General features: G+C 41.5%; 1 protein-coding gene across 1 annotated transcript in view; it reads left to right on the top strand.

The window, feature by feature from the left end:
- Positions 1 to 13,761, top strand: part of LOC139407631 (voltage-dependent R-type calcium channel subunit alpha-1E-like) — a 138,791-nt gene that overhangs the window by 70,791 nt on the left and 54,239 nt on the right. The window contains exons 5-6 of the mRNA XM_071151463.1: positions 11,474 to 11,577; positions 12,005 to 12,163. Of these exons, the coding sequence (XP_071007564.1) occupies positions 11,474 to 11,577; positions 12,005 to 12,163 (263 nt within the window). The remainder of the gene's footprint in view (positions 1 to 11,473; positions 11,578 to 12,004; positions 12,164 to 13,761) is intronic.

Below are 13,761 nucleotides of genomic sequence, written 5' to 3'. Positions count from 1 at the left end.
AGAATAGATATGACCAGTATATTGAATTTAAGTAACCCATCTGGTCTCAGTGGTCAATGTATACTGAGTCTACAAAACTTTAAGGACACCTGCTCTTTCTGTGACATACACTACTTGATGAAAATTATGTGGACACCCCTTCAAATTAGTGGATTCAGCTATTTCAGCCACACCCATTGCTGAAAGGTGTATAAAATCGAGCACACAGCCATTTAATCTCTATAGACAAACATTGGCAGTAGAATGGCCCTTACTGAAGAGCTCAGTGACTTTCAACATGGCACCGTCACAGGATGCCACCTTTCCAACAAGTCAGCTTGTCAATTATCTGCCCTGCTAGAGCTGCCCCGGTCAACTGTGCTGTTATTGTGAAGTGGAAACATATAAGAGCAACAACGGCTCAGCCTCTAAGTGGTAGGACATCCATGAATCCATGTGAAAGCTATGATCCCTTATTGGTGTGACTTGGTAAATCCACTTTAATCAGTGTAGATTAAGGGGGATGAGACAGGTTAAAGAAGGATTTTTAAGCCTTGAAACAATTGCGACATGGATTGTGTATGTGTGTGTCTTGTCTTTGGCATCATTAAATTGAAGACTTATTTTTATCAAAAATTCTCTGTAATTATTATTATGTGATTAAATTAACTTAATCATGTAACTGTAATTAACTAGGAAGTTCGGGCACCAAGGAAAATATTCAGATTACAAAGTTATAATTTTCCTAAATATAACATTCAGATATTTTAATATCTGATCAATTAGTGTCCCAATTAATTAAATATTCTTTACCTCACATTAGTCTCATTCCAAACGTCGTAAATTGTTGGTTATCTGCACGAACCCAGTCTTCACTAGGAGTCATCCATACATCAATTGTCTTAAATCATTTATTTACTAAGTAAATAATCACAGAAATGCACACAAACAAACAGTAGATATAGTTCCAAGGAAATAATAGCGGAGTTTCCCTAGTGGGATAAACCGGTATCGCGGCTTGGTGAACAAAAGGGAAGTGGGGGTCGACTGAGATAAAAGACACTACAAAGTGATAATTCTAACAACTGAAATGCTAATCCTTTGCACATGAACGCTCACTCATTCGGGAATAATTGCAATCAATATCTATATTTACGCTTAGTGTGTCGCCGTGATCTCTGTTGGAAAGTTTGTTTCTGTTGGAGAGTTTGTCCGCCCTCTCTATCTCTGCCATGTTTAGAATGGAAAGTTCAGAGTAACATTCAGCAATAGGATATATGTTTCGGCGATTGTCGATCTTCGCGTTCAATGATACCGAATTCCTAGCTGCAGACTAGTAATTAGTATCAAAGATTTGTTCTTATTCTGTCGGTTCGATAGTCTCCGAGTTTAACCAAGCAATCGTCTGAAACCTTAGCCCTCTCATGGTTATCGAGGTAAGTTGGTCTCTACTCAAACATTAGCCCTCTCAAAATTGAGAGAAGCATGGTCTATACTCAAACCTTAGCCCTCTCGGTAATCGAGGTAAGTTGGTCTATACTCAAACCTTAGCCCTCTCGGTAATCGAGGTAAGCTTGGTCTATACTCAAACCTTAGCCCTCTCGGTAATCGAGGTAAGTTGGTCTATACTCAAACCTTAGCCCTCTCATGGTTATCGAGGTAAGCTGGTCTATACTCAAACCTTAGCCCTCTCGGTAATCAAGGTAAGTTGGTCTATACTCAAACCTTAGCCCTCTCATGGTTATCGAGGTAAGTTGGTCTATACTCAAACCTTAGCCCTCTCGGTAATCGAGGTAAGTTGGTCTATACTCAAACCTTAGCCCTCTCGGTAATCGAGGTAAGTTGGTCTATACTCAAACCTTAGCCCTCTCGGTAATCGAGGTAAGCTGGTCTATACTCAAACCTTAGCCCTCTCGGTAATCGAGGTAAGTTGGTCTATACTCAAACCTTAGCCCTCTCATGGTTATCGAGGTAAGTTGGTCTATACTCAAACCTTAGCCCTCTCATGGTTATCGAGGTAAGTTGGTCTATACTCAAACTTTAGCCCTCTCGGTAATCGAGGTAAGTTGGTCTATACTCAAACTTTAGCCCTCTCGGTAATCGAGGTAAGTTGGTCTATACTCAAACCTTAGCCCTCTCGGTAATCGAGGTAAGTTGGTCTGCAGTGGGAAAACCCAGGTGTTTTTTTATTTGGAACATAGAAAAGGGCTGTCCCATGACGCCAGGTCCTGTCTCTGCCCCTGGGGGCGGGCCAATGACTTAATGAAACTTTAAACAGAAATACACTTCTCTCACATCAACATCATTACATACTGTAGCATCACATCATTTCACAAATAGTATCATCTAAACTCATTCATTTTATACAATAATTAGATGCAGACCTCATAACTGAGACTCTATAAACAGGGTTATGGTAATGTGGCTGTATTGTCTCTCATGAGTTTCACAAAATTGATTGTACCAAACGGACCAGTTCGTAGCTAGCTACTTCACTGACCATTTATATTCTCCAGAACATGAATATTGTTCAGTTCTCAAGTTCTGTGAGGTGGAAGAAGTTCCTTTATTCTCTCTATGAAAACGCACTCTCTCTCTATACTGTCTGGCCATGAGGAAGAATCTCCTCCAGGAATTTATGACCTGCCTAACAGCAGCCTGGGTGTAGGAGAGAGAGAGAGAGGGGGATGGTGGAGAGAGAGGGGGATGGTACTCGCTGTACCCAAAGAGGGCAACGTCATGACGTGCCATTCAGAGAGTGAATGGGCAAGACAAAATATTTACGTTTCTTTCAACGGGGTATGGTAGTCGGTGCCAGGCGCACCGGTTTGTATCAAGAACTGCAACGCTGCTGGGTTCTTCACGCTCAACCGATTCCCGTGTGTAATCAAGAATGGTCCACCACCCAAAGGACATCCATCCAACTTGACACAACTGTGGAAAGCATTGGATTCAACATGGGCCAGCATCCCTGTGGAACACTTTTGACACCTTGTAGAGTCCATGCCCTGATGAATTGAGGCTGTTCTGAGGGCAAAAGGTTGTGCAACTCCATATTAGGAAGGTGTTCTTAATGTTTGTTATACTGAGTGTATACTACTTAAATATCCAGCCATGTTGTAACTCAGATTTTTATGCAAAAAAAATGTTTACATTCAAACAGCTGTAACGTTTTCTTCCGTCGAAGGAGAGGAGGACCAAAATGCAGCGTGGTTAGAGTTCATGGTTTTTAATATGAGAAACTCAACATGAACACAATTACAAAACAACAAACGTGGCAAAACCCAAAACAGTCCCATCTGGTGCAGAGAACACAAAGACCGGAAACAACCACCCACAAACCCCAACACACAACAGTCCTATCTGGTGCAGAGAACACAAAGACAGGAAACAACCACCCACAAACCCCAACACAAAACAAGCTACCTAAATATGGTTCCCAATCAGAGACAAGGCCATACATAGAAACGGACAAACTAGATACACAACATAGAATGCCCACCCAGCTCACGTCCTAACCAACACTAAAACAAGGAAAAGACAAAAACACACGTCAGAACGTGACAACAGCTCTCCTGTGAAGTCGTGACTTGCGACATACGCCTAGTTTCCTGAATTGGGGAAAAAATCTGCCAGTTTAAACTGGAGATATGTTTTTTTGCAATGGATGCGTCTCAATCCACCACATCCGCCGACGTTGCACTTCCGCATCTGCAGTGAAAGTTGGCAGAGCAGTGTTTATCAGACCATGAGACCTCCCAAAAGTCGGTCTTCTCACAAAATCGTCTGTAGCGTCCGAAGCGTCTTGGGACTCGACTGTAGTCGGGAACAGCCGATCTGCCAACTTCTGTCTGTAGCGTTGAACAGTTTGGGCTACACATTAATTTGACTCCTGTTGTGACATGACTTTAACATTAATCTGAAGACTGTTATTTATCTACTTACCTAACTATGTTTAATTGTTACCTGATTAAATTAATAATGTAACAATTAACTCATTAGGATCTGGGGAACCACGAGAGTGGTTGTTTAAAGAGTTACCATGTCCCGAATTAAACTCTAAAAGGTTTTGCCTATCACATTCGTAAACAGTCAACTTGTTAGTTATAAACTTGTATCATATCATCATTCTGAACAGTCGGAACTTCCTTGCATCTACAAAAACCCTAGCCTTACTTATGATTCAGTACTACACAAATTGGTTTAATTATTTATTTATTAGCAAATGAAATGGGAACACAGGATAAACATACACACTATGCATCGGTTATTGACTGGAGACTTAATAAGTTTAAACAGGTCCCTAGCGGAATGATAACAACATGGCTGCTTGTTAAGAGATGGAGAGGGAGAGAGAGAAGGACAGAGACAGTTAACATTGGTACATTCAGAAACTACTCTCACTTACAGTAACCACACACTTTGCACACGAATTGCCACCCGCTTTGAGTAAGAAATCATGATTGTATTTACGTGAAATGCCTGGGTTAGCCGATATCTCTCAGGGAACAGGGCAGCCTTGGAAAGGGAGTTTGGAAAGGGGGCCTTTTCGCAGCACGATTGTAAGGCTCTGATTGTCCGAAATGGTTATGATGAGTCTTTGTCTCTTGTCCTTCTCTGTAGTTGTCCGGTATTTTTATTTATAATTTTTTTATTTAATCTTTTATTTAACCAGGTAGGCCAGTTGAGAACAAGTTCTCATTTACAACTGCGACCTGGCCAAGATAAAGCATACAGTGCGACACAAACAACAACACAGAGTTAGACATGGAATAAACAAACATACAGTCAATAACACAATAGAAAAAATCTATATACAGTCTGTGCAAATGAGGTAAGATTAGGAGTATCAGGTGACAGAGTTGACTTTCCTTCCATTTACTCTTGAAGATGCTTCTTTGAAGATAGGCTTCCCAGTGGGGTGATGAGAGTAGCATAATATGATGGTTTGAGCAGAGTAACAGAATGGTCCTACTTAAATTTGCTTTCGAAGATACTTTACTTCGGACAGCTAATCAGCGTACCAGTGATTGTCCGGTTGGTGAGTTTAACATCTCTACCTCATTTTGAGATTCAAAGTTCAAACCACTTTATACGTGCAGCTGCAGCTTCACTTGTTTCTGGTCTGATGTGCTTTTTCTTAACCCATCATTTATACAGTTTGCTCAAAAGGGGCAGTTTCGGCAGGCTGGCATGCAAACTTCCTTTAGATTTTATTGGGGGGGCTATCTGTTGTTCCATGTAGTGAATCTGTTATTAGTAGAACCCCCTTCCTCCCCGCTTAGACAGGGCTTAGACTCTTATGGGTTAAACCAAATATTTTTTCTCTGAACAATTGCATTAGTATAAAATAATATAATTTCCATTTTTTTTTGGAGCATACAATATTGCGCAGTATTTGTATCATTCATTTTCTACAGTCTGTTTTGCTCATCTTCATCAAGGGTGCCAATCATTTAGGAGATGACTGTTTTTTTCTATGTGGGTTATTTCTTTTGTATCCAGCTGAAAGGGAAACCAGATTGCTGTACTGTAAATCTTTACTACGGTTTGTCTTCAATTTACCTCTTAATTAGACAAACAAAGACAGATGCTATCTGCCAAGGATAATTAACATCTATAGCATCCCAAATTATCTCTCTGTCATTTGATTCCCTGTGGTGTTTGTTTGTGGAAAAGCAATTTTAAGGTAACTCCCTGTTCTCCCATTTCTTGTATGAATGTGTGCTGTTGTCATTGTTTTGGAGCCACAGTGTTTCACTGGGACAAGAGGTATTTACTGAAATGTACCCGCAGGGAGCATCAAATGGCCCATTGTGGTGAAATTGCCTTTTCACTTCTGCAGGATGCCTTCTCTAACTCCTTTGAAGTTTATACGGAGCTAAACATTTTTCATTATTGGCTGTAGTATCTGTGACAAGCAACTAAATTGAACAAATTGATATCCAGGGTGTAAAGGGGAGTACTGTAGATAGATGGGCTGTGTTTGGGGGACACTGAGATCAAATGTACCTAGGCACATGGAGGTGGTACAGGCTCACTGCTGCTACACACACATCATCATGTCCTTTGATAGCTGCCCACTCCTGGACTTTCAGAAAGGGCTGGCATCCCTGGGTGTAGATCAAGTTCCCACATGCTGGGTCAGTCAGAGCCTGAGACCCCATGCAATAAAAGGTTTTCATCTAGCAGCAGCAGGTAGCCTAGTGGTTAGAGCGTTGGGCCAGTAACTGGAAGGTTCCTGGATTGAATCCCTGAGCTGACAAGGTAAAAATCTGTTGTTCTGCCCCTGAACAAGGCAGTTAACCCACTGTTCCCCAGTAGGCCATCATTGTAAATAAGAATTTGTCCTTAACTGACTTTGCTAGTTTAATAAAGGTTCATTAAAAAAAGTGACATGGTGTTATCCCTGCAGTTGTATTATGCATTAGCTCTGGTCCAGGGGTGAGGCCAGGGTCGTAGGTTCCTTATGATACAGAGAGATGTGAAGAAGTCCTTGCCATCAGAGATGATGAAATGAAAGGCCCTTTGAAGTGTGCATGTGGTGGTTACGCAGTGGAGGAAGAGTGTGCATTACCTCACCCTGCTGGGTAAGTATGGAGTGCAATGTAGCGTTGTAGGCTCCTAAGTGATACGGTAACCTCTGGCGTAAGATGCCTGAGAATACAATTTGTTTCTAAGAAAACATGATTTCATCATGGCATCCTGGTGTAACATAAACTGTGTTTCACAACAGATGGCTGCCAGAGAGAAAATGCTCATCCAGATAGACTCAGAACTGTTTAAGGTGCTTAGAAACTGTCACGTGTCAGTGTTTTCGGACTATAAATACACAGTGATATAATTCACATAACACATTGAATGGTATGTTATTTTGTGTTATAAAAGTGAACCTACATTCTGAGAATAGACAAATATACAAAATGAAGTGATGAATATGAACGCAAGCGGATTACAAGATGCACTTCTCCTTTATAAGGTACAAATATTGGTAATGAGCTCCTATGAAATCCCCAGTGAATCTATGCCCAAGGCTTAGCACAGTGTTTGGAAATAATCAGCAAGCTCCAGTTTACTAATGTCAAATCGAGGTGCAATCCTTTACACTTTTGCATCTCTGTTGTCTAACTGTCCTTAGGTGTCTGTCACCAGCTGTCCGAATTGGATGTGTGACAGTTAGCTAAGTGTTTGCTCTTTAGCCAAGATTAATAATAGATCTGGTGAATGATTGATAAGACACAGCGTAAAAGGAACAGGGTTGATGAGGGTTGATGAGAGACTATACAGTAGAGTACACACACTATTGAACACACTATTGAATGTGGCCAACATATACATTGTACACAGTACAGTAAAGTTTAGCTATATTTGTTACTGGTCCATATGTCTTATTAGTGATTGGCTATGTCTTCGAGAGTCTTGGATTCCCCACCACCAAATCTGGTCACCACGATCACACAAAGTCTTGCCATGTGAGTCAGAAATAGGGTATTGCATTTTGGATGTAGAGCTGTTTTTGTGACTAGTGTGGGCAGGATGTTATCATGAGAACAGCCCAGGGTCAGGTTGACTGACTGACTGAGACAGACAGGGTTTGTTGCCTCTGTCTCAGGCTATAAAGGGGCCCAGCAGCATGCTCCACACAGCGCACCATCATGGGCAAACATAACGGGTGTCTTGTAGAAACAGTGACGGCATAAAGGTAGACCTTAGTTACAGCGATTTATCAAAAGCAAAGACGTCAATGATACAGCTGAACTCTCCATGTCCTCAAGATGAAAGTTGTCAGTTAGATAACTTCCTAACCTAGATTTGGCCTCGAGAAATGACAGCTGTCTATCATTTGACATAATGCTAGTGACAGGTGTCAACCATGTCATGATATTGATAGCATTATGACTTATGCATTACAGATGAAGGTTTGTCATTTGAGCACCCTGTTGCTGGATAACTTTTCTGAAATGCAGCTATTGTATATTTTGTAGTGTATTTCAGGTTTAAAAGACTTCCGAAGTTTGTAATTTTCACTTTGAAATAGACTTGATTTTCCCTTACAAAAAATGTATCAACCCCTATAAAAATGTCTATTAATGTCACGACTTCTGCCGAAGTCGATGCCTCTCCTTGTTCGGGCGGTGCTCGGCGGTTCGACGTCACCCGTCTTCTAGCCATCATTGATCTATGTTTCATTTTCCATTGGTTTTGTCTGGTCTTCTTACACACCTGGTTCCAATCCCATTCATGAATATTTGTGTATTTAACCCTCTGTTTCCCCTCATGTCCTTGTCAGAGATTGTTTATTGTTATGTTGATGTTTTATGGATTGGTGTGCGACGGGTTTTTGTACCCACATTTATTTTACTATGGACTTTGGTTTTGGAGTTTGTTTTAAGTTATTAAAATACTCCATTTATACCAAGTTTAATTCTCCTGCGCTTGACTTTCCTGCCACCTACATACACGACGTGACAGTTAATTATAATCTGCATAATAATTCATATTTCATGTTGCTGCAGGATTATTTTCCTGCTATAGCAAACTGGCTCAAATTAAAGGGATACGTCGGGATTTTGGCAATGAGGTCCAGCATGTACAATACTTCTCCAGAGTCAGATTAATTTGTGGATACCATCTTTATGTCTCTGTGTCCAGTATGAAGGAAGTTAGAGGTAGTTTCGCAAGCTAATGCTAACTCGCGTTAGTGCAATGACTGAAAGTCTATAGGTATCTGCAGATACCTATAGATACCCTATTGCTAGTTAGCAACTGTGCTAGCGCTAGTTAGCAACTTCCTTCAAACTGCACACGGAAAAATACAAATGGTAGCCACAAGTTCATCTGACTCTGGGAAAGTAGATAAAGGGCCTCATTGCCAAAATCCCAAAGTATCCCTTTAAGATCCTACATCTGTACTTTATGTCACTGTCATGTGAAGTGTTATGGCAGTTACTTGTCTATGGATTTACAGTTGTGTCACATTGTTGACACCAGCAGATAATTATCAGACATGGAGAAGTATAGGATCAGTAATGAGTGTGAATTCTGCAGCTGAGTGCCAAAGTGAACAGCTTTTGTTTTCTGGCATGATGTAGTAAAGTCAGTGACAGTAGATGTTCCCTGGCATGCAGTGAAACTGACAGTGGATTTGTCCTTACCCAGGCTTTGTGTTGCTGAGGTACTCCCACACTGCTCTGCTTTCTAGCACAAAGAAAGAGCCTCCATTCCTTCTAAAGCCTCCCACAGTGTCCTTACTCCTCACAGGGTTTTAACATGCCGCATTATGCTCCCAAGCTGACAAGGTTTTAAAAAACTAACGCTGTTGCCTCTGAATTTTGTTGTGTAAACTGTATTTGCTGAATGGAATACTCAATTGTAGAAATGTGCACCACCCACATAGATTTGCTCTTTATTTTATAATGCCTTCTGTTGAATGTACCTAGCCTACACGTGCACCTGCCCAGTGGCCACTCTCTCTGTCCACTAATATAGACCAGACTAGAATACAGCTCACCTGGCTGGCTTCTCACAAATCACAAGGGTGTCTGCCTGAGCAGGAAGTCCATCAGCAGACTAAATGGGGATGACATTTTTAGCTCCTAGATCCCCCCCCCCCCCCCCGTCTCCATAACAACTAAAGAGCAGCCCAGATTTGGTAATGATTTGGTGAAGGGGAGGAGGCTCATCCCAGGTGGAATAATATCATCTCTGTATGGATGTGCTATTTTAATAGTCTTAGTAATAGTCTTAGTCTTAATTAAAATGGCTGACATCCTAGACGTGGCTAATCCTCACCAAAATATGGCTGTAGCTCTTCTTTTCAGACCATAATATGATCTGTGCCCTATTCAACATAATCTGTATTATGTCTGTGTAACACAGTTAACAGGACATTACAACATTGAGATTTAGGACTAACAATGGTTGAAAAAAGGGATCACTTCTATGTTTTATGACGTCATATCTACTGCAGCTGCATCATCTGCAACACTGCCGTGCTGTCAGATCTGGACAAAGAGAGGGGAAGGGCAGAAAGGAACCAGGTCAAAAGCAGTGGGAGGGGTGACCGTGGGTTGTCTAGATCTCCTATTATGGTGTAGAGTGGATCTCACTGGAAGTGTGTAAGAGAGAAAGGGGGTGAGGTGAAAATAGTGGGCGGAGGCTCTGTTCCCCCCCAAGTGTGCACAGCATAGTGCCACTATAACGTAGAGGAGAGAAGGAGCGATGAAGGAGGAGAGGAGGGGCCAGGACGCACCAGCCTCCTTTATGTCTATTGTACCTGCTGCACTGCATCTCCAATAAGTTGCCTCCTATTAGGAGGCACATCAAAGAAAGGATAACATTTGCATTTTATAATGAGCTGCTTCACATCTGTTCCAGGTACTAGCTGATATTTACTTGGAGCCTGTGGACTGCACCATTTATCCAGGGGGTAGAGAAAGACATCTAACAGGCTATTTTTTTCTGAGCATGCGGGGGGGGGATGCTTTCCCATGTGAGCGGGAACGTATGCTCATGTGAGAGAGGGAACGCCCACTTACACAGACAGGAACCTTGTCTCTCTCTCTCTTCCTCGTACTAGCTGCAGTCTTCATTTCCTAAATAGAATTTGTCAGTGCCTTCCTCCTACGCAGTGCAGACAAAAATAGGACTTGTTTTCTCCTGCATTCGCTGCCTGGTGTACCAGTGAAACCAGGTTGCTTGAACCCTAGAAGCCCCTTCCCCTCCCTGCTGCTCCTGAACCTTTTGAGTGGGTCACATCTTTAATGGCTGGTCTCATTGTACTCCAGTCTGATGAGAAAATATAACTAATGTGGTTAGCTGCACACATGTGACAGATGACTCAGATTATAAGATCCAGAGATTAAGTGCTAGGATAGCTGCCGAGTGTTAGCTTTAAACAGAGTAGGAGCAGAATTACACCAATGGACCATTTCACTGAAATATTGATCTGTCAATCCTGTTTCTTGAATCTTGACCAATGCTATTTCATTGTTTTTAAGATTCAAGTATTACTCATTCATACATTTGTAAGTTAATATCCTAAGACACTACATCTCAATGAAATAGACTACAGTCCATGGTTCAAATCCAGGCTGTATCACATCTGGCTGTGATCGGGAGTCCCATAGGGCGGTGCACAATTGGCCCAGCTTTGCCTGAGTTTAATTAGAGACAATCAGACTGTGTAATGATGAAGTGTCATGTTTATTTGGGAAACTGATGTGATGAATACTACAAGTACTTTATCTACAAGTACCCCCCCCCCCCCCCTCCCCCCACTATGGGATAGGTTCAGTCATGATGGGTCCTGGATCTACACAAAGAAATCTATCATGCATTTCTTTGTATCATGCAATACCTGATTCAGACTCAGATAATGTTTCACATATTACATTCTCTTTGAAATATTAATTGGATATTAATGCTGTATAACTGATTTAATAATTATCTCTGTGGTGTGTGTGTGTGTGTGTGTGTATATATATATATGCAGGATTCTGGCCACAGCGGGAGCTCACATGAACATCCCAGTGGACCTGCGGACCCTGAGGGCCGTCCGTGTGCTCAGACCCCTCAAACTGGTCTCTGGAATCCCCAGTGAGTAGCCTCCACCACCAGATCACATATACTGGATGGATGTCCATGGATCTGCTCTGTCTATATATACAGTATATATTTGGAATTCTGTACAGTATATAGGTATTTTTACTTGTTATTCTGGCGTTTGCAGTACATCTGCCCAACCTCATTTTGGAGTCTGTAAAGTTAATTCCTAATTAGTTATTTTGTTGGCAGACCACAACTGAGTCAAACTGAAAACCACTCCCAGAATGAGGACGGGCAACAATGTCTTCGTGGAAGTGTTGTATTATCCAAAGTGAGAGTGCTGTCTAAGTGAGAGTGCTGACACTATCTGCTCTAAGGAGTTCCCACACTTCCCATCCATAATTGTTTGGAGCTGTGACTCATTGTTGGCACTGACGACACATGATGGTTGTCTCTCTATCTCTCTGTGTGTGACCAGGCCTGCAGATAGTCCTGAAATCTATCATGAAAGCCATGGTGCCGCTGCTCCAGATTGGCCTGTTGCTCTTCTTCGCCATTCTCATGTTTGCCATCATCGGCCTGGAGTTCTACAGCGGGAAGCTCCACAGCACCTGTCTGCCCATGCCCAATATCCTAGGTAAGACAGAATATGCGTCCCAAATGGCCACCCTATTCCCTTTATAGTGCACCACATTTTGACCAGGGAATATATAGGGACCATTTGGGACACACTCAAATAGAGAGTGGGCTTTAGCGAGATCCCCTTACGTCTACAGTAATCCAGGGCACTCAATGTTCTGCATATCAATTTGGGATGCTTCTGTAGCAGTCAGTGTCACTTTATATGAGGCTGAATCTGTTGTGTTATTTTATACCTTTACTTTGCATATAGCCTATGCTTGCATAATTAAACACCTAGCTTCAATGAATCTTTTTAACACCTACATTAATATCGTGCTGAGGTGATCATTAACTCTGTTATATGTAAACATTTCGGGTACATCATCATAAACATTCTTCAAGCTGATAATTTCTCAGCAGGCTTATACTGCGTCTACACAATGAGCAGATGATTATTTTCTGCGAGGCTTCCCTCAGCTGTAATGATAGGCTATACAAACGTCCTGTAATGGTTCACTGTTGTTTCCTCCCACCCGCCCGCCCAGTGGACTGAATGCTGGTCCGGCTGATAATAGCTGGGTCGTTCCACCAAATCGGTGCCTTGTTTTGAGAAGTGTAACTTCTTTCATAAACATTCTGTCATGAAGAGCACTTTTTTTCCCCATCTCAAGAGGGTAAATATAAAAATGACTTTAGTAATTGCCTATTAAGTGACAAATAAAGTAACAGTGTTGACTGTAACAGTGTTGACTGTAACAGTGTTGACTGTAACAGGGTTGACGATTTCTTCTTAAATCAGCCAGAAATCCCCTTGTGACAGGGGGAATGGAAGCTTGTAGTACGCAACAGGGGGTGGCAATTGAATGCAGGCTTCACAACAAAATATGAAATTGTTAAAACATTTCTAGCCTGTCTGTGGGTAACAGGGTTGACAGGTTATGCTCGACCCACTCCGTTTTCCACCACAAAACACCAGAAAATGGCCAGAAAGAGTAGAACCAGTTCACCTGCTTTAACTCTATGATTTGACTAGTAGATGTTCAATGTTTCTTTAGAATTTTTTTTTTTAAGGAATAGAGTCACGACATTAAAAAGATAATTCAGTTCACATAACAGGGTTGCCTTTAAAATGAGGGACATATGTAAATGAATCACTAATCACTAATCATATGAAATAATTAATCATCTTCAGAAATTACTTTCTCTATGCAACAAAATAACTAAGGCTTTACAATGATGGTGGAACTTAAGTGTGTTAAAATCTTCCTAGAAGTGGCACAGGGTTGACAGAGGAACAATTTTGCACTTTAATTAACAAGCCTTTATTCATAAAAAAGGGATTTAATAATTCTCCATGTGATCTATATTAAAGGGCAGTTCATGTAACACTCGTCCTCTTCTTCTGATGAGTAGTAAGAGAGATTTGCAGCGTGGAAGTGTCCATAACGTTACTTTATTAACAAGAACACTAAACTACAAAATAATAACGTGAAATACTGAAACAAACGAAACAGTCCCGTGCGGCACAAACACTAACACGGAAAACAAGCACCCACAACTCAAAAGTGAAACCAGGCTACCTAAGTATGGTTCTCAATCACGGACAACGATTGA

Source organism: Oncorhynchus clarkii, chromosome 4, assembly GCF_045791955.1.
Source record: "Oncorhynchus clarkii lewisi isolate Uvic-CL-2024 chromosome 4, UVic_Ocla_1.0, whole genome shotgun sequence".
Taxonomy (NCBI): Eukaryota; Metazoa; Chordata; class Actinopteri; order Salmoniformes; family Salmonidae; genus Oncorhynchus; species Oncorhynchus clarkii.
This window is presented reverse-complemented; position numbering and strand designations above follow the sequence as displayed.